The 21,172-nt window shown below is 44.4% G+C and overlaps 1 protein-coding gene across 4 annotated transcripts in view; it reads right to left on the reverse strand.

Annotated features, from left to right (window-relative positions):
* actn1 (actinin, alpha 1) overlaps positions 1-21,172 on the reverse strand; it is a 45,076-nt gene that overhangs the window by 5,714 nt on the left and 18,190 nt on the right. For 3 of the 4 annotated variants that reach the window (XM_034525365.1, XM_034525368.1, XM_034525366.1), the window contains exons 2-17: positions 19,772-19,886; positions 18,783-18,902; positions 15,960-16,046; positions 15,261-15,348; positions 11,899-11,977; positions 11,418-11,499; positions 10,688-10,773; positions 5,194-5,286; positions 4,092-4,322; positions 3,511-3,658; positions 3,186-3,336; positions 2,727-2,835; positions 2,194-2,334; positions 1,299-1,481; positions 647-781; positions 126-305 (exon numbers count right to left, since the gene is read on the reverse strand). In XM_034525365.1, coding sequence (XP_034381256.1) covers positions 126-305; positions 647-781; positions 1,299-1,481; positions 2,194-2,334; positions 2,727-2,835; positions 3,186-3,336; positions 3,511-3,658; positions 4,092-4,322; positions 5,194-5,286; positions 10,688-10,773; positions 11,418-11,499; positions 11,899-11,977; positions 15,261-15,348; positions 15,960-16,046; positions 18,783-18,902; positions 19,772-19,886 — 2,028 coding nt within the window. Of the gene's footprint in view, positions 1-125; positions 306-646; positions 782-1,298; positions 1,482-2,193; positions 2,335-2,726; positions 2,836-3,185; positions 3,337-3,510; positions 3,659-4,091; positions 4,323-5,193; positions 5,287-9,259; positions 9,346-10,687; positions 10,774-11,417; positions 11,500-11,898; positions 11,978-15,260; positions 15,349-15,959; positions 16,047-18,782; positions 18,903-19,771; positions 19,887-21,172 lie in introns of all 4 variants that reach the window. The other variant, XM_034525369.1, reaches the window with a different exon arrangement.

Consider the following 21,172-nt stretch of genomic DNA (forward strand, 5'->3'; position numbering starts at 1 on the left):
TATTAAACTTTCAAAAGGTTTTTTTTCTGGGGGTCGACTCTTCGTGGCCGTTTGACACCAACATAAAACCAGCCGGGTGAGATGCGCATGTCAAACAGCTGTAAAGCTTGGCTCCGGGTGTTTACCTCCATGGTGTAGTTGGTGTGCTTGTTGTCAAAGATGAGAGCTTCCTGAATGAGCTGGTGGTCTCCCTCCAGCTGGTCGATCTTTGGCTTGTAGTTGACGATGCTCTTCTCGTACTGGCGGAGGTGTGTCAGCTGGTCCTCCAGGGTGCCGTGCATCTCCATTGAGATGCGGCCGATTTCCTGCAAGAGACGGGTACCGATGAGTTGGCAATGTAATGCATCTCTACACCCGTCATACAGACACATTCTTATCATATCTAATGTACTTGCATGCTATAAGTTGCATGTAGCAGTTCAACGTCTGAGACTGCCTTGTTTTCGCTCGTGTTTAAAAGAATTTCACCCACGGAAATATAATATTTTAATGAGATAAACATTTAGATTTATCTTACGTTTGACCGCTTTTTATTGTAAACTCAAGACTAAAGTCAGCACAAAAATGCGCCTAAAGACTAACTAAATTACACGCGTGCAGCACTGTGGCCGGCCTCACTGTGAACTCTGAACCTGCTCACACTGACCTCCATCTTGGTCTGGATCCAGGGCCCGATGACATTGGCCTGGTTGGCAAACTGTCGGCGCAGGCGCTCGTTGTTCTGCTGCCGGGCGTGTTCCTCGATCAGAGCCTGGTCGCGCTGAGGCACCAGCTGCCGGACCTACAGCAGGCAGGAGAGCCATAAAAACAACCAAATGTGTTATTAATGCGATTCTAATGAAGAGGGGCAGCCTGAAACTAGGATGACGCCTTCACTTCAATTCTCTCCACAGTATTTCAGCTTTTTGTTAAAACAGGTTCTTGCTCAAACTCTTGTGCAGTTAATAAAGCAGAGTTTGGGCTTTGATTGTAGCGGCCAGGCTCATTTAATAACTAACTAGAACCGACAGAGACAGCTTCCTATAACAATAGATGGGGGGAAAAAGATCACATTTTCCGACAAACATTAAAGGGGACATATCCAGCTCGTTTTTATGTTCCCACTATTTGGGACATGTTTATAAATGTTTTGATATAATAATAAAAACACATTATCTTTCCCGTATATACCTGTATTCACCCCTGTTTAAAACACTGTGTTTAGCTCTTTAAGCCCCCTCACAAAAAAGATCTTCCTTGGATAAATGAAGATTAAAAACCATCTGGAAGTGTGTATTTTCTTGCTTGATTTGAATTACCTTGTCCCATTTGGCGTTAACCTCCTGTGGGTTGATGGTGGTGTAGGGGTTGGTGCCGGCCATATTCACGTGATAAGTTTGCACAATCTTGGCGATCTCATTGTGGATGCCCAGGATGGCCTGGCGCTCTTTGTCGGCATCTGGCAGCGTGGCTTTGAACTGTTCGTGGGCTGTGCTTAACCCCTGAGGCACAAACGCACAAACACAGGAAATCAAAATCTAAACCACCAAAACAACAATAAAAAGGATACGCTTGCTTTATGAAAACAACGAGAACACGAGGCAGGGGGAGTCTGGTTTCTGCTCTTATTGAAACATCCGGTGCCAGTGAGTTAACAATCACAAGGACAACTGTATGGTTTCCCACAGTGGTCACATCTCTGCATAATAACATACACCACAAACAATATATATAATACAGTATGGATATTGTGCCCAGATAATATTCATAGCTATTATAAGAGAAGTCAAAGCTCATGTATTATTTGGTTGCTCAGTTTGTTGCTATTCAAACATTTACTGAACCTTTTCTTTGTTGTTCCACGTCTTATAAATGATGCATTTACACGTGTGTGACAATAGTCTACATTTACATTTCTACACTGTATTTAATCCTGTAAAGCTACAGTACTTTCCCTTGGCATCATAATTGTAATATATATGTATGTAACAACTACATACAAGTTTGTAATCTCTGTCTTTCCCATGTTTCCCAGCTTTACATTGGACTGAAACCAAAGTTTGACATTTTGGGAAATACATTTATTCAATTTCTTGTTGAGAGTTAAATGCAAAGATCGACATCCCTCTTATATTTCATATTGGAGAAACAGCTGGCCGGCTCTGTCCAAAGAGGGATGAAGCGATATAAATAGAGAGTCCTTTCTGTTCTCACCTGGATTTCCTCGATGGTGTGGACGATAAAGGTATCCTGCAGGTCCTCCATGGCGCCCTCCATCCAGTTGTTGAACGGAGCCGCTCTTTTGGCAAACTCGAGGTACAGCTGGTCGATGGTTTCCAGCAGCTTCTCGGTTCTCTGTTGGGCATAAAAACACAAGCTGACCACACAAATTCACAGGCTTTAAAAAAAATTAAATAGAAAAAAGGACCTTCAAAGTGTTGCTGGGTGAAATCCCTTTTTATTCGTGATCTTCCAGAGGGCCGTAAACGGAGGGATTTAGCGTCACACTGCATTTTCAACCAAAGAAATGCTAAAATCTCACATTTTCAAGGCAAAAGGGAATCCTGAAAATCAAATCTCCTCGCAGCCTCTCACTGTGAGGGGGGAACACTTTCATCTGTAACTGTGTTATCATTTCTGCTCCAACCAGTATCAAGAAGGAAAGAAGAAACTTAAAAACAGAGATAAAGTGATTTTAGAAACTCAGAAGCTCGTTTATCTTTTAATTCTTTCTAAACTGGTCTCACCTGCAAAGCCTCGCTGCGTTTCTGGGTCAGAGCTCCCAGTGCGTCCCACTGGTCACAGATCCGCTGGCAGCGAGCGTTCACACTGGGGGAGTCGTAGTAGTCGAGCTCACTGGAGCACAAACGGGCGGGGGACACAAAAGATTCATCATCATCATCATCGCCACAGTTTCCATTTACATCGTCTACTTGAGCTTTGGTGGTTTTCTGCCGTCGTCTTTCTTAGATGACTTAGATTTCTTGAGTGACTTCTGAGGTTCACGAGGAAAATTCTGAAGTTAACCAATGACTGAAAACCATTCGAGATCACGACAAACCACAATCTATCAATAATGGAAGTCCAGAACTCAACCCAACCCACTCGACTTCATCTTGTGTTCATCAACTGAAGACGGCGGCAGCGTAATCCCGCCTTTCCCCCCCCCCCCCCATCAACGCTGGCTCCTGTTCATCACGTCTTACTTTAACTCCTGAGCGATGGCAGCGATCTGCTCCACTCGGTCCTGATGGGCAGCCAGGTCGCTCTCGAAGGCCTCGTGTTTCTTCAGCAGGGCCTTGATCTCCGACAGAGAGGCCGTCTCGAAGTCGTGCTTTTGCAGCATTTTCTCCTTTCCTGCAAAAGGGGGGGGGGGGGGGGGGGGGGGGAGACGTAGAAAAGCTAAAGCTAATATGATCTCATTCCCATCAACAATGTGTGGCTTCTAGCAGCCAGCTTGAGGCACACAAGGCGAACACACATGGAGCTGGATCTTCATATCCAGACAGCGAGGAGTTCTCCTTTCTGTACCTTCAGTCCAAGCTTCGTGGATGGCCGCTTTCTGACGGAATTTCTCCGCCAGGTGGTCGAGTCTTTCCAGCCTGCGAATCTCATTGAGGAGCCACTCTTCGTAGCCTTTCTCTGCTCCCTCTAGATTCCCCCACCCATTGTTAATGTCCTGCACGAGGCCAAGGAGAAACAAAAACGTATGAGTGGAAACTTCCTGTTGGTTCTCCCATTACTTTTTAAATTGGACAAGTTTATGCGGTACACATCAATACGTCACGCGATCACTAATGTTAAGCTTAAGTTACGCTACGTAGAGCGTAAAATAGAACTGCGGCGTATGCATGTGTGAGTAAAGTAATTTAAAGAGTTTTTGGAGGCCACAACATCTCTAGATTCATCTATGAGGGTCGTGATACTCCAGGTTATATTTGGGCTGCACTGTAGACGGACATTTAAAAGCAACCAAGCGAGACACGGGTTTAAAAATGGGATGAAATGTCCTCCATGATTCATGGAAGCTGAGGTAACTCTTTGGCCACCGAAGCCCATCACAGTCGTGCACACGGATCTGAAACTCATGTGTTTGTTTTCTTGTGACCTACCGAGACCATCTTCCCCTCCGAGGGCATGAAGGCGGGCCTGTTGCTGAGCCTCAGCTTGGTCTGCAGGGTGTTGAAGTTGATCTCCAGCTGGCACTTCTCCTGCACTTTGGGCGGCTTGTGGAGGCGGCGGTAATCTCGGAAATCCTCCAGCTTCTGCTGCATGGCCTGCATGGTGTTCTCGGGCATGCGGTTCTCCAGCCAGGGGATGGTGCGACGGATCCACTCCAGCAGCTGTGGTGTGGATGGTGGTGTGTGTGTGTGTGTGTGTGTGCGTGTGTGTTTGTGTGGTTGTGTGTTGAAGGGTGAGATGAAGAGAAATGGGATGGAGAAGAAACAAGTGCCATTCCGGGGAAAGAAGATGGGAGATGCAAAGGAGAAACGTGCAGGGAAAAAAAAGGAAAAGGGGAAATATATGACGCGCAGTGGATGTAATTCATGTGTGAAACGAGGGGAAAAGAATACAGGTTGAGACGATTGGTTTGTTGTTCATTTCTCACAACAAAATGTAACTAAGCACATTTTATATCTGAATAAAAGGGCCATACCTGTGTTTTTGCACGTTTTATCCCATTTAAAATATGTTTTCATAACCAATAAAAATGAAGGTTATTTTCTTAATTTATTGATTGTTTGGTCAATACAATGTAAAAAAGAAACTTCTAAAAATAAATTCTTAAAACCTAACCTGATCTGTTAAACGGTCTCATTTTGTCTAACCAAAAGTTAAAATTTAAAAAAACTATTTAGCATTCTTGCTTCATGAATCACTTAAATTATGGTAAAGATATACTTAATCAGTCTAAAAAGGAATGCTTTCAAAATTATTTTGAAAAAGAAAAGTGAGATAAAATGTGCAAAAAAACCAGTCGTATGAAAAACTGGGAGCAGGATTCTTCTTTTATGCTTCAGCTTCAAAACCAACTGTGTCTCCCTGGCTGCCTTTCTATCTCCAACGACCCTGTTCCCGGACCCGACCCTGACCCTGACCCTGACCTTGGGGGGTTGGGAGGCGAGGGAGCGGCTTAAAAAAGGAGAACGGGGAGATAGAAGGGCAGAGTAGGTGCAGGACAAGTATAGGAACAATCGGGGCGGGGGTGCTCACATCACTGGCCAGCTTCTCATAGTCCTCCATCAGCTGCTCATTCTCTTGGTTCACAGCCAGCACCTTGCAGATCCGGTTGGCCGCTGTCTCTGCCTGGAAGATGAGGGAGACGGGGTGAGACGCAGAGCTGAGGGAAGGAACCTTTTGTTCTATGAAGTTAAAGTGATTTATGCAGTGATGGAACGTAAAGCGCTGGACTTTAACACCATTTTGAGGTACTCTATGTATACTTTACACAAGTATTTCCATTATATGCTCCTTTATACTTCTAATTCACTACATTTTAGATGGAAATGTCACCGTTTTTGGTTTTATATGATACTTTTCAGGTATTTTATATTTAAAACATATGATCTAATAAAATATAACACATTGTTCCAGATTAAACCCACGGCTTGTAAAGGAGATTACGTTTGATGATGTAATCAACTTCCCTCCGGACTCTGTAACCTTTGACTGAGTGAATCGTGGCCTGGTTTCCTAAACTAGGGCATTGTTGCCCACCTGGTCGTCACCAGAGCTTCCTGACCTTTGACCTATGAGCCCTTTGTCTCGAGAACAAAAAAGGCATGAAACGAAGCACCCTTGACCAGAGGAGGAGGATCAAGTCTCAGAATAAAGCGCGAGAATGGCGTCCCATCGGCGTCTATTAAAAACTAACCCTAACATGCTCTATTAATAACGTGACAATACGGAAAGAGACTTGTAGTCACAATGAGAATACCAAATATTCGGGCTTTTTGGCTTGTGACGACAAAAATAAAAAATATATATTAGTGTCTAGTTTGAGTGTCCGGTTCCAGAAGCATACAAGTTTATTTCACCTCTGAACTGCTTAGATTCTTCTATTGAAGTGATATTGTATGGCTCAAAGAAGCAAAACTAACTAACCAGCTGGATATAAAGTAGCAAAATGCTGTTTACACATTTATCCAGAATCAACAATCTAATAATGACTTGTATAATAATATATCAGTAACAGGCCTTTTGGTACTTCACGTACATTTTGCTGCTAGTACTCGAAAGTAGAACATTTAAATGGAGGGACGTTATTTTTACATTTATATTAATTTCCGCCATTATAACTGCAACCATCCATCTGCGCTGCCTACACGAGCTACAAGAGATTTCCCACAGGAGTCATTTTTGGAAATGAAGCAACAGATCAGCAACAACGCTGCAAGTAAACACTTTGTGTTGTTATTCATGTAAAACTGGTCCGGGAATGTGTGAATGTCACTTAAATGTTCAAGGATTGATAATCTGACGTCTGTTGACAAACACTTAGTGTACCGCATTGTACCTGTTGTCAGGTGAAGGGGCACCAGTCTTTTTATAGAGTGCAGTGTGTTATACACCCGTGAGAATACACCCGGCTCCCCGTGGGGATAAAGACGGACTCATCCATGACACGACACCTCCTGAACATCGGCCTACCGGTCTTCCATCACTGGACGGGCGACGCATGAGGGAAGCAGAGTTTCCATGACGACAATGTCGTCGGTTAGCCCGTTGGGTTCGAGACGGATAATTGTGGTCAGGAAAAGCTCGTTGAGAACAGCAGCAGAGTAAAAATAATTATAGAGAGAGAAAGCGGATTTTTAGCTCTTTGTAAAACTTTCCTGCAACATAAATCCATGAACTGTCAGGAATCACCAATCAATTCCTCATATATATATATATATATAAAAAATAATAAAAGGAGATTAATTCATTAAAAAAGGCAGCATAACCTCGATGGCATTGTCCTTTTAGAGCGTACGGACGTGAGTCTCCCTCCCACTTCTCCCAGCGCAGAGACTGGCTTTCCAGTCTGCTTTGGGGGAGGGGGGGGACTTGGCTGGGAGGGAGAAATGCTGCGGGGGGCCTCCGGCAGGAGCAGCGGGGCGAGCTGCCTTAAAAGGAGAGCCAGGATGTGCAGGTCGTGCTTCTGTGAGCAGATGTTGGCACACTGGTTCTCCCTCCTGACAGCCACGACCTCGCTCACCAATGACTTTGTCCTGACGACAGAGGTGGAGGAGAGGGGACCGTGGAGGGATTGATTAAGGTTCAAAAATATATATATATATATATAAATATATATATATATATATATATATATATATATATATATCACAGCTGTTCTGTGAAGACAAAGTGGACCGACACTCTGGTCCGATTCTCTCGTGTATCCTCAATACATTCTGTCAACGGCACATTTTAAAGAGATTCATTACTCCGTGACACATCTCCTGCCTCGATCTGTGTGTCGCAGACACAAAAGTTAAAAAAAAGTTAAATTAAACACGCACAATTATCTGGGATTTAAAAAGCCTGATGTTTATGAGTTCTGACGTAAATTATCTTCCATTATATTGTCAAACTAAACTGTGAAGACAACATGGGCACAAAGTCCTATTTGAAAGCAGCTTCAAGGTTACTGTTAATGCAATGCAACTACAACACTTAAATAAAGTTACAAGGAAGTTACTCATTTCATTGTATTTGGTCGTTTGTATAAAATATAGTATAAATAAGGATTATAGCCTTTTTCAATTATATTTTCTGTCTGTTGGAAAACTCTAAATCGCTTAATTTAATTAAAATTCATGAATATTAGTTCCACCAAAGAAATCAAGCAATCTAATCTTAAATTACCAGAATCACAAATTCCCATTTCTCCAGAAATATCACCAAAGACACGACATCAGTGACCTCACTGGAATGTAAAACCCTGCATTTAACTATATTCACATCATCGTCCATTGCTTTATATTTTGTTGGTGATGTTTCTCGTACATGAAGAAGAAGGAGATTCTTTTTTTTTTTAAATGAGGGAACCCGAGTTACACTTTGGAAAACAGGTCAAACATTTGTATAATATCATAACTAATATTGTGTTGTTTTTTTTCACCAGATCATCAGCGATTCATCTTAATGTACAGATAATACACAAGAGGCACACACGGACCCTTCTTTGTGAAGGTAAAGTGAGGACTTTCCTGTAAGAGCGAAGGTGTTTACGGGGGGATTCAGAATCGGAGGTGTTCCTCTGCAGACCGTGCCAGCTGTAAAACGCTGTGCCAGCCTGCAGTGGTTTCCGGACTCCTGCTCCTCGGGAGGTTCAGCCGCTCCATTAAGAAATGGATCCTAATAAAGATTTTAAGTGCATGAGGCAGAGCGGATATCCTGTGTCTGTGTGTGTGTGTGTGTGTGTGTGTGTGTGTGTGTGTGTGTGTGATAAGTCTCCATTATTCTCCGCAGAGATCTCTTGCAGGATTTGGCTCGGCTTCGGCATTAATTTATCCCCCTGAGGGTGAAGGAACTTCATGCTGGCCGAGCAGAAAGGTTATCGAGGATCAATACACGTCATAGCAACTCACGGCATATAATGAAAAACGTCACTTATGTGAACATGTGTGTTTCTTGGGCTGCTTAATTTATTTTAAAGGATGAATATGCCATAGATACAGTTGCTTATTTACATATGCAGCAGTTAGTGTGCACCTGATAGTTATTAGTCCCATATTCCGTCTACTTATGGCTCCCTTTTGTTCTCCACCAACAACCGAGACAATAAATCGGTGTCTTTTGCTCAAACTACCACTTAACAATGGCCGTCGTACGTGAGACGGAACATCTGCGAATCGATCGGGTTCCTCCGCCTCCGATTGGTGCTCCCAATGCCAGAGCTCGAGACTCCTCCGCTCCGATTGGTTGTTTTTCCTTTGGGAATCTTGCAAATGCCATTAAGAGCACGAAAAGGAGGCAGAGTTCGAGGAATTGTGACAAAAAGTTGATTGAATATTATTATAAAAAATATTGATTGTAGCAACTTTAAAAACCAAGCCCTCAAAAATATTTCATATATTGTATTGCATATGTAGAATTACTGATGAATGAGGACAATTAATTCCACTTAAAAAGGCATCTTTCAACTTAAAAAAATATATATATATATATTGTAATAGCTGATAGTCATTTTTGAATATTGGCAAAAAAACAAAAGTGTGTTAATTCTCCGCCGGGCCCTTTGGCAGGTGTCCGGTTAACGTTTGGAGGACGACTTTTCCTTTTCATTTCTCACCTTCTGCTTGCCTGAGAACGCGTGGTAGTAACACGACACATAAGTCATGACGGCCTTCTCATCTGGCCTCAAGGTGCTAATGATATCTGCCCAGGGAACAGAGGGAGGAAGGGGAGAGAGAGGACAGAGAAGAGAGAGAAAAATGCACAAGAGTAAAAGAGTGCAGAGACCAAAAAAGGGGGCCAGCAGGGGGCGCAATCACTAGAGGAGGCAACAGCCGGGAGGGGGGGGGGGGGGCTCAAGAGGTCTCCAGTCCACCTAGAAGGTTTCCTTCAAGTCGGTTTGTTTTTAGGGGGAAATCACTTCTGAATTTGTTGTGAGACGTGAGCGGACAAGCCGGGAAGCTCAATATGCAGTTTAAATAAATTAAAGTGCCTCTTGCAGATCATCCAGAGATATGGTATCAAATATCTCTTCAAAGTCAGTCCAAGAGAACGTTTTCTGTGACGTCAACTTTGCGGGAGGAACTTTCTCAACTGTTAAACACGATATTTATTTATCTTTTGTGACTAGACTTAATTAAAGAAGCAGCCATGCCACCCCTCAGCGTCCAGCTATGGTCTCCCAGTGAGGCAGACCCCGCCTCTCCTCGCTCTCCGCTTATAAACACAGACGTTTTTAGTCCTCTTGCTTAAACACAGCTGTGTTGAGACGCTCTCTCTCTCTGTCTCTCTGCTGCTGGGCCTCTCGAAATTAACCTGACTCTTATGTAACTTTTGATTTGTGATGCCGTGCTCCCCCCCCCCCCCCCCCCCCCCCCACCCCCCTCTCTCCCACCGACTGTCTGAGAGGAGGCGCAGCACACTCTCAGAGTTACTGTTGTGCCCCGAGGTGGCCATCAAACTAACGGACAATCCTTCATTATCCAACAGAGGAAAGTCAGACGTGACACTTCTTTCAGCTCGCCGCTCGCTTTTGAAGTGCCCCGTTCTCATTTCATCCGTTCCTCCACCCTCCATTGAAGCCGTCACTCTCAAGGCTGAACATAACCATCCTTCTAAATGGTTACGTCCCCACCACCACCACCACCATGCGACACTTCAGGCTAATTTGTTCCTCTCTGTCAGCAACCGCGGCTCTCATCACAGGCAATCATCATCATTTATCCGACCGACTTTGCCGCCCCCCCCATCCCCCGCTCGCCTTATGCGGGAGCGGAACAAAACCCTAATTAGGGGCCGATTTGCCGAACCTGCGGCGCCGTAACCAACGAGGTAGACTGGAGATGCTCATTGCCCCTGAGGAACAGAGTGGTCTTCCCGTCATGCATTTGGTGGCGTGAACCATGCGGAAAGTGAAGGAGGCGTTGTGCACTGCAGAGAGAGAGAAGGGCACCGTTAGGAGAACCACGCGGGCGTAGGAGAAAGGAGGCGAGGAGAGAGGAGTGAGGAAGAGGGGAAGAGGAAGGAGACGCTGCATCCAGGATACCTTCTGGGCGCCTGAGAAGGCGTGGTAGAAGCTAGAGACGTAGGTCATGATGGCCTTCTCGTCCGGACGGGCAGTGCCCACGATGTCTGCGGGGAAGAGGGGGAGGTCAGGGGAGGGGGCGGAGGAGTGGAGGTTGTTAAACAGAGTAACAGGAAGAAGAGCCGGGGGTTCAGCTCTTCACATGAACAAACATCCAAAGGGGAAAGAAAAACACTGCCGGCGGCGTCACTGTCCAGATGTGCTGGACAAGGAGGATTAGATTCAAACTTCCGTCTCATAAACAGCAACACACACACACACACACACACATACACACACACACACACACACAGATTGTAGGCGTCGGCAATAACGGAGCGGAGGTGTGGAGATTCACGACGATGTCTAACGTGTTAATATTTTACATCCAGTAGACAAGAGGATGCGTGTCTCCTTCTGTGTGCACAGCTGTGTGAGCGTTAAGGCCAAAATAAATTCTCAGTAACATCGGTGTCTAGAGATCAATAAGTCCATCTATCATCATTTATGTGCTGTTCCGAAATAGTCATTTTAATTAAATCGCCATCGGATCGTAGGTTTTTGGGGAAGTTATAAAAACAAGGGGTGGTGCAGACGGCGTCAACGTCACCTTCAGACTCCTGAGAGGGAATATTTTGGCCTTTGAACACAGGATAAAGTTTGTCCTCCTCTTCATCATCATTTCACTATTCCCCTCCCTCCGCCTGCTCACCTTCTGCGTCCAACATCTTGGGGATGTCCAGGTACTTCTCCGCCACGTCGAAGGCCGTGTTCAGGTTGGTCATGGGGTCGTCCTGACAACGGCAGACATATTGACGGATTCATTCACAATGACAATAAATCGGAGCCCTGATTTTGGACTTTTATTGGTTAAAAAAAAAAAAAAAAAAGATCACAAATAAAATGTTCTCAAAAGGGAGAGAGCGTTAAAACTAATGTATTAATAATGTCTCGTGTGATGTTTGTCTATTTAGCTCCCAGACGTTGTCCATTATTTAGTGGCACAGAGAACAACCGACAAAAAAAAACAAAAAACACACGAACGCACGACCAGCGCTTCATGTGCTTTGATCAAGAGAATTAAGATTTCATTCTCTTGATCAAAGCACATGAAGCGCCGGTTGAACTCTGAACTCGGTGTTGACATTTGCAGAACGCTTCAGGTGCGGCGACCTTCGCGTTCTCTCGCTCACCTTGCGCAGCTTCCCATAGTCGATGAGCTCCGGGCGGTGCCGATGAATGAGTGCACAGAAACCCAAACCATCTTTCCAGCTGAAACAGAGAGAAGTCGTCGAGAGGAGGGTGAACATGAGGTTAAAACAAGAGAAAACAAAACAGGAATTTGACCATTTTGACCATTCCCCTCCATCTGACTCCCTAATCAGTTTCATGTAACACACCCACATCCTCCCAGCAGCAGGTTCCTGTAACGCAGCAGAAAGCCGACCCCCCCCCTCCTCCTCAGTCAGCCTGAAACGGGGAGGCTACATCATCTAATGCGCCGCATGGTCCAAAGTCTCCAATTAAAGTGGAACCACGGCTTCTGAAGTTTGCGATCCCACATGACGTTATTTAAAGAGAGAGACGCTTTCATCGCTCCGTCGGTTTATTTGTTTTCATTTTAAATACCGTTATAATTGTAAAACTGTACGCTTTAGATTAGGTCACATTTCATTCTAATGTTAAATAAAGTGTGTTGGAACAAAGCCAATCGAAGGTATCCGATGTCATGTGCCCACTAGAAAGTGGGCCCAAATCAAATTACTTTCAAGGACCAAAATTGTTAATAGCAGTCATTATATTTAGCATCCGAGGGCCAAGTTCAGAGGAAATATAAATCCCTGCTCGGTGACTTCTGGACACTGAACAGACGTGAAACTTCTGGTTTACTTTGCTGTTCCAGAATAACTTTCTCGGTAAACGGGTCTCACTTTTTTTTCTTTTTCTTACTCGCCTACTTCCTGCGTTTATTTACAATGTTTTTTATCATATAAAATGTCCGACATGAAAGCTTTTCATTAGCCATTATCGGCTGTGTTTTGCCAACACTGATAACCAAAAGCTTATAAAGTTGATAAGACGGAGCAATAAGGCTGCCTCACGGAGCAGCATTATGTTCCTGTCAAATGTAATTATTGTTTCAGCTCCTGAAGGAAATATCCGTTTTAAAGCCGTCTGTTTGGCGCTGGCAGGTTCTCGTGTTCTGTGGGATTTTGAGCATTTGTGATCGGGCTGTCCTCGACCAAACAAATTCCTATGCGGCTAACACTCATACAAGTTTCCCCACAAGGAATAAAACAAAAGCCCTTCTTTAAAGCGTGTCTTAACCAGAGATGGGTTTTTTTTTTTTAGAAATAAGTCATTAAAGACAAATCCTTAAAGAAAGTCAAAGTCGACAGAGATCAAAGCGGTCAATGAGTCGACGAATCGGCTGCCTGCTGAGTCCGAAATGTGACACTTTGTGAGCGGTGAGACTGAGATCCATCAAACCAAAAGAGCTGAAAGAAGATGAAGAGCTCATCAGAGTTGAGGGGAACTGCTGAGTCGGCTGATAATCCTCTTTGGATTCGTCATCACAAGCAACACATAGTGATTTAATCTATTGTTAATATATATAAAAAGGCAGCTTTAAGATTTCCATCCGCAGAAATGAAGGTAAAAAAAAAAAAAAAGAAGCACTTTAAGGACCTAAAAGTGAAAAGCTGCGAAATTGCTGCAGCTGAAATCACAATCTTTGTCCTGTCATCAATGATCAAGTGTTCGTTTGGCCGGGAGACATATTTTTAGTTCGGCCCTCTTGAGGTTCATTGAAAGCACGGCGGGATGGTGCAGTGCATTCTGGATGATTTACTGCCGCTCTCTTCTCTCTCAGGCTAACAAATTAGTGAGATGGGATCATTTAATGTGTTACCTGCCATGCTAAGTGCCTGTAATGTGCGAGAGGGGCTTTTACAAGGCGGCTCGTCGTATACCTGAAGCAGCAGTCAGCGGCTCTTCCCCGGCTGCCTCTCATCTCGTGCACCAGCTATCGTCTCTCGCGGAGAGAAACCACATCAAAAAGGGCCTCTGATCTGACGCCCCATCCTCTCCCTCGCCAGGCCTCTCTCCCTTTACATTCTCCTGAAATCACCTCCCCTCCACCTTTCTTTTGTGCCTGGGCTTTCATCCACATCTGAGGATCACACTGGTTTTCTTTTCCATAATTCAACACGCGGCGGAGGCCTCCTGTGACGTGGACCGAGGCTTAAATAAACCGGCTCGTGGCGGCACCAGACGGGTGAACGAGAGGCAGCTAACTCTTTATGCAGTTTGATATCAAACACACTGGTCGACTATTGCCACATCCTCTCCGTCGGTCCAGTTTATGAGAACATGTCTGCTGGTCCGTCCCCCGTTAGATCTGCTCATCTGTTCAGTATCAGCCTCGTCTGAGGCGCTAACCATTTCTGATATTTTTATGTAATCCTGGTATCCATAAAATGGATTTCTTATAACATCTTAACTGAATTTAAGAATTTAAAGGGGTGTCCTTGGGGGACTCGAAAAGTTACCACGTATTCCTGCAGTGTTGATAGAGCCTCACTGCAGAATTGTGGTCTTATTCAAACTCTGCAGGCTTTCTTTTTAAGTCCTTTTTAAGAGTTTTCTTTCGCCAGATGAAAACAATCCATTTCAACACAGTTGACAAGAATGTTTTTGAGATGACACAAACTAACTAACTGTGAAAGGGTTAAAGTTCTCCCAGATCTGACATAGCAACCTGTCAATCACAGGATAGCCCCGCCCTGAAGCATACCCTGCTTTATGGTCTAGTTTACTCTAAATGGACCATAATCTACTAAATGAACATAATGCTGTATTGAAGAAGACTTTAAACTAGTGATTGGGACCATATGGGACCCACGTTTACAACGTTTACTCAAGTGGGAAGTAGAGTCGTTTTCTCATAGACTTCCAAACAATCGGTTATTTTTCCCACCAGAGGAGTCGCCCCCTGCTGGCCGTTAGAGAGAATGCAAGTTTAAGACACTTGTGCATGAGCGTCACCTTTCAGATCTGGAGTTTTCCGCCCGGTTGTTACCGTGTGTTATTAAGCACTACTCCTTCACACGCAGATGTCTGACTGCCTTGCAATTTTTTTTTCTATTATCGCATTGTTTCCTGACCTCTGACCTTTTGCAAACTTCACGTGAACTTATAATTTAAAAGTTTCGGCGCCCCCGAACCTAGAACCATAGTGACCTGAGGACAAAACCGCAGTCTGCTCTTATTCAACTCTTTTCCTTGTGTCTTTCTTCGTGACGCTGAACACCGGCCAGAGAGCACGGCTGCAAAGAGCTTAAGTTACAGGATGACTGGATTTCAGCTAAATCTCTAAACTTGAAGGACGACGAGTAAACAAAAACACTTGCCGGCCGTTTACTTTTGTTTTCCAAGCCATTTGACAATGTTAATCTTTTAAGAGCCAAATAAAAAAAATTAACCAAAGTGGAGAGCCAAATGTACACCAATTAAACCTCTTTTTTTTAATGTTTACTTATGGTGTGTCCCTCACCTGATGTGAAAGTTTTGGATGTTGACATTCTTGTAGGGCGCAGTCTTCCTCTGGCACCACAACAGGAGGCCCTCTTTGGCAGATGTCTCTGCAGTCGGGGAGAAGAAGGGATCACGGTGAAGTTCAAGAAACTCTCAGGCTTTTGCTTTGACCGACTCTCCACTAATCCCCGTTTAGTGGCGGATTAAGTGGAGGTGAGGCGGATGGGAATCGTGTGCGATTGCATCGGGTGTTTTTCGTGCTCACTTGTTTCCAGAGGATACACCGAGAGGTTGATTGCGTTGTCCCAAAAACAGTTGAATTAAATACGTTAAAAAAAACGCTGCCGTGGAATCTAAAGCTGAACAAAATCCACGCTGATCGCTTCTGACATTTAAATTGGATTACATTGTAAGTGCATTATATATTTTAACCGAGGAGAGGACCGTAACATTATCACGTCCGCCTCCATAGGAAAAAAGAGTCTCTGGTTCATTCATATCCTAATTAACATGCATCAGCCTGTTGAGTCTATAAGTCGTATTGTTTTTAAAGCTCGGTGAGATGCGTGACAAAAGGTCTTTACACTGAGAAACGGTGTCAATGAAGGGCTTTCAATTGCACATTAAGACAGAGAGCAGTTATTTTCAATACACAAGAGGCGTGTGGAAATGTTCTCACACACACACACGCACGCACAAGCACACACACACACAGTACCTTCCACAGAAATGTCTTGAATGGCGAAGCGGAGGATTATGGTCCAGATCATTCCCAGGGTCATCTTAGCGTTGCCATCTACGATCTCTGAAAGAAGGGCAACGCAATAACAATTTTATTTCAGGATTTACACATTGATTTGGTCCATTTTAAAAGGTAAATGGTTCAAAGTTGAAAGAACTGTGTGTGTGTGTGTGTGTGTGTGTGTGTGTGTGTGTGTGTGTGTGTGTGTGTGTGTGTGTGTTAGCTGCGTGGCTCTAAGGACGGGAGCGCCTCCATGTTCCCCACCTCATATCAAGAATTTGATGTCGTAGGTAAAGGTGAAATGTTATATGTATTATTCCCCCGTGTCAAAGCCTACTGACGTCATACAACATGCTCAGCTGGCAGACAGACAGTTTTCTTGACAGTGGCTGAAAAGGATTTCTACCATTCAAACATTTGAACACGTCCACTTCCTTTCATTCTTGCACGTTAGCATTTAGCTCAAAGCACATAAGTCCGGCCTCACAGATCAAGGTGATTTTATTCTCATATCACTCAAAGGGCTTTACAACCTATACAACAAAGGAAAACCGTTCCTCTTTCTTTAAGCCCTCGGTTTGGAAAGAAGAAAAAAAAATTCTCCTCAACTCCGTTAGTGGGGAATGAAGAAACCACAAGAAGAGCAAAAGCTGTGAACTGTTCGCCTTGTTAGGCGTCCGATTAGTTTCAATAGCATCTAATAACTCGACTGCAATGATCTGCGTATTTGAAATGCTGTTGAAACAAAAGATATAATACGGAGCTCAAATGTCTTCCCAAGAAAATGCAGCAATAGTTTCACATTGATGTCTAGACAATCAGTTTTATCCACAGATATTTACCACATGTAGAGCTTAAAAGAAACTTTTAATCATTAGATTTTCACCAGTTCAAATCTGTCAATAACAAAGAGTGCAGCAGAATGAAATAACTCCTGATGCAGGCTCAGATTAGCTCACAGTTCTCCTTAGAGCTGTAAACAGTGAGTACGAAGCTCTGATGAATGAAACGTGTGATGATTCGGTTCAATAATTAAGAGCCCGGACTTGCGGGGGCTGTCAATCACTTGGCGGCTGTGAATAAACTGCCTCTGTAAAATCCCCCTCAACAGGTCACCCTGTTTGCCCTCCTTCAATAATCATTTGTTTCTCCCCGTAATCCAATAAGGAGCAGGGCACGAGCCCAACTGTGACGGACATACTGGGACCGCGAGATGTCCTGTCAGATGTACGCACACGCAACGCGACCGGGGGAAGGACGGCTCGGATCGAATTAGGGAGGCGGAGGAAAAGAAGGCGGGCTATGTTGGTGGAGCTGACACGCGCTTATAAATGTTGAGATTAGTCCCAAATGAACATGACTGATCGACATGGGGGAGGAACGCAAATCCTGTTAATTCCCTTTGTATGCATCCCCCAGCCCGCTCCCACAACAACCCCCCCCCCCTCCTGATGGAGGAGCACGGATCCGACCCTTCAACTAGGCCCATCCCGCCACCAGCAGCCAGCAGCGAGCTGCAGGGCCGCTCCACCAGGAGGATAATCTGTCTGGAATGCTGGTCTGGTTTAGGAGCTTTTATACCGGCCTCTTTGTGCACTGCAAAACAAATCTCCATCTTATCGAGAACTTGTCGTCCTTTTTGAAGCCAGAATTTCTTTGTTTAAAAAAAAAAAAAAAGAGTAAAAGATTATATTAATTTGCTCTTGATAATTCACTGGTTCCTTTGTCTCAGTTGTGAAAAGTTGCTGGTTTTTCTTTCTCTTCAAGGTGATTGATTGATTCATCGAGGAAATTAACCTGCAGATTCATCAGTATTTTCAAAATAAGGCTGATTGTTGAGCAAGAATCAATATTTTGTATTGATTCTAGCTCAACAATCAGCCTTATTTTCAAGATTAAAGCTGGGTATTGAATCTATGTTCTCAACCCCTCCAATATATTTGCAATATGATACCAGAGTTTCAACGTAGCTTTATAATAAGTTTAAAACTACAATGAACTTTCATTTTGTGTTGGTTTTGGCGGCCCCTGTGGACAGAAGTGGGAGTGTTTCCAAACATTTCCTTCTTTCAGACAGTGAAAGGAATGGAGAGCGGAGAAAAGGGTTGAACATCGGGGTTACAAAGGTCAGAGGTTAACCTTATTAGGTATTAGTAAAAAGTAGTTCCAGCAGGAATTGTCGACAGTACGGTTTATGTATGATCCAGAGTAACCGGTACATTGTTCCTGTGTGTGTGTGTGTGTGCGTGTGCGTGTGTGTACGTGTGTGTGCGTGTACGTGTGCGTGTGCGTGTGTGGGTGTGTACGTGTGTGTGTGTGTGCGTGTGCAAACGGGGGAGATAGATAGTAAGAGAATGAGTGTTTACTGCGCTAAGGAGTTGTTTACTCTCCGATGGGAGGAGGACGGACATCCCCGAGTTATTCAGGCTGAACAATGAGCAGCCTCAGCCCCCCCCCCCCCCACCCCCCCGAGGGGATTGCTGATCCTGAGATCTACTCAGAAAATGCACTGCAAAGCACAACCTGCACCGGGAACACTGGAATAAGGATCTTATTAAGCGGCACAGCAGCCGACGGCTCTGCCATGGTAACGAGAGACAGAGAGAGACTCCATTAGCCGTAGCAGGCAGAAATAGTAGCTATTGATTTGGCTGATGGTCTAATTAAAACCAATAGGTGACAATCTGAGATGTAAACAGATTTAGAGAAGTTCAGGTCACTTTGTGGAAAAAAACAAACCCTGACCTTCATCTTCTGGCTGAAATGTCATTACGAGACGAGCGGCGCGGCGTCACTCACCCTCGGCGCCGATCGACACCAGCTTCACTCCTTTGCCGGCGATGAAGTCGAGCGCTTTGTTCACGTTGGAGATCTTGTGGACTCTCATCTTGCCTCTCTCTGGTTTGGCCAAGCGTTCGCCTTGACGGGAAAACAAGATCGAGAGAGAGAGATCGAGAGATCAGATCGAGAGAGAGAGAGAGAGATGGATATGGTCGGCCGTTTCTCATTGAAAAGAAATGACATTACAAAACGTAGCATTGAAGATAAATTGGAGGCCAAGCCCATTGGTTGAAAGGTTTTGCTGGAGCACAGATTTCCTGAAAAAAAGACTTTTCTTATTGTTTTAAATCAACAGTTTGACATTTTGGGTACTGCTGTTATTCACATTCTTGCCGAAAATAAGCTTTTAAATGCGTCTTGTTTGTGAATTTGATCGAACATGTTAATTAGGGAGTTTTAGAGGTCCTTGGAGGTATTTATTTGTTACCCTTGGAGAGAGCAATGTTTGGTGTTTCCCCCGCTTTCCACTCTCTGTGCTGAGCCAAGCTAATTGGCTGTAGCTTCATATTTAAAAATTAACAAATTGTTATGTGGTTATGTAAAAAAACATAGGTTAAGATATGTTTTTAATGGGGTATTTTTTGTATGTGAAAACCCCTCTTTCTTTCTATAAAACATTAAAAAAAGAATGTGAGCATTTCTCAAATCCATTGTGATTTGTGGGCGACTATCTATATTTCTACCTGTCATATAAAAATCAATCTTGACTGAGGATTTAATTTAAAATCAGTCTCCTAACGTGAACCTGCACTCATAGATACAAAGATGTCACTTTAATAAAACAGACATTAGAGAGTCGTGTCGATCTTTCAGCAAGAAAGAGTTTCCCAAAAGATGTCAAACTCTTCCTTAAAGTCGGATCCTGATTTCCGAACTCAACATGTGACCGTGCTGCCGATCCAAACGGTCTGCATTCAGGTAATCCTGTTAAGTCGAACGCCGTTTACCTGAGATGACCTCCAGCAGCAGCATGAGTTTCAGTCCATCCCGGAAGTCCTCCTCGATGTTCTCGATCTGTGTTCCCGCTTTCCTCAAGTGAGAGTTACACCAAGCTGTAAATGTCTGTAGGGATGGAGGAGAGGGAGAACAAAAAGCATCAGTCACAGCACTTATTATATCCTATACTGTACGTGTCTGCAGCAGCCAGCAGTCCATGTGTCCACATGAGCCACCCAGATGTTTGCTGGGTAAGCAGCCCTGAATGTGACTCCACCGGAGTCTCTTTATGTTTGTTCATATGGCAGTTATTAAAGTCACACCGTCTTACAATCCGTTGACAATGGCACCAGTCCAATGCATTAAACCCTGCGAGGCTAACATCGTCACAGGCAGAATTATATTTAGGTCGGTAAGAAATTAGGGCAGCAGGTTATGAAGAACGGAGATCTTCTACCGACTGGAAGATGCGGGTTCTATCCTTCAAACCAAAGCATTGGACTGAGTAAAAAAAAGGGATTCAAGTTATTGCAACTCATTGTGTGGGAAACATAAATGTCGGAAGCAAATTCCATTGCAATCCATCAAATCGTTGCTACAAAAAGTCGACCTCACGGTGGCGCTAGATGAAGAGTGAGGGGATCACCAAAGTCAGTAGGGTCTATCCTCCGAGAACCACGAATGTCTGTACAAAAAAAAAAAAAAGTATAATAATCCATCCAAAAAGATGTCGCGATATTTCAGTCTGGGCCAAAGTTTCCTGTTGGTTTATGCACACACTTCCACCACTTTGTGAGAACCGTTCCCTGTGATGCCAACCAGCTTGGAGCCTGCAGCACACTGGAGCATTGTGTACTGTATACAGTAGGTGTAGCAGGCCTTTGGATTCTCTGGCATGCAAACACGCCAACGGAAAACATCTGGATGCAGGATCTCGGCCGCCCAACAGGAGCTGGCAACGAGAGCCCGCCATGCACCCCCTGTTGCGAACGCCTCTTTTACGAGTTCCCTGGGTTAATTACACCCGGGGCCCCCGAAACACACCACGTTTCCACCAGAGAGCTGAAGGAGGACCTGCAGGAGCGAAGCCAGGCTCAATGAAAGCCTGCACTGTCCTTCGCTGGGCGGAGGAGGGAACAAAAGCCACTTAAAAGTCACTGGTGAGCGGGTTTGGAGCGCTGGTGGAACTTCCGCGATGAGATCACTCTGAGAATGGAGTGGCGTGAGGTTTACACGGCTATCAATTAACTCGAGAGACGGTTTTTCAGATGTGTGCGCGAGTTTGCCGGCACGTGGAGGGAGTTTCAACCAAAGAAAAAGCCAAAGAACACTGTGGAACATGTGGAGGGAGAAGGGCAGATTACATGGTGTGTTATCTCTGAGGAAATGACAGAAAAAGACCAGCTCTGAAG

The sequence above is a fragment of the Cyclopterus lumpus genome, chromosome 22, assembly GCF_009769545.1.
Source record: "Cyclopterus lumpus isolate fCycLum1 chromosome 22, fCycLum1.pri, whole genome shotgun sequence".
Classification (NCBI taxonomy): Eukaryota; Metazoa; Chordata; class Actinopteri; order Perciformes; family Cyclopteridae; genus Cyclopterus; species Cyclopterus lumpus.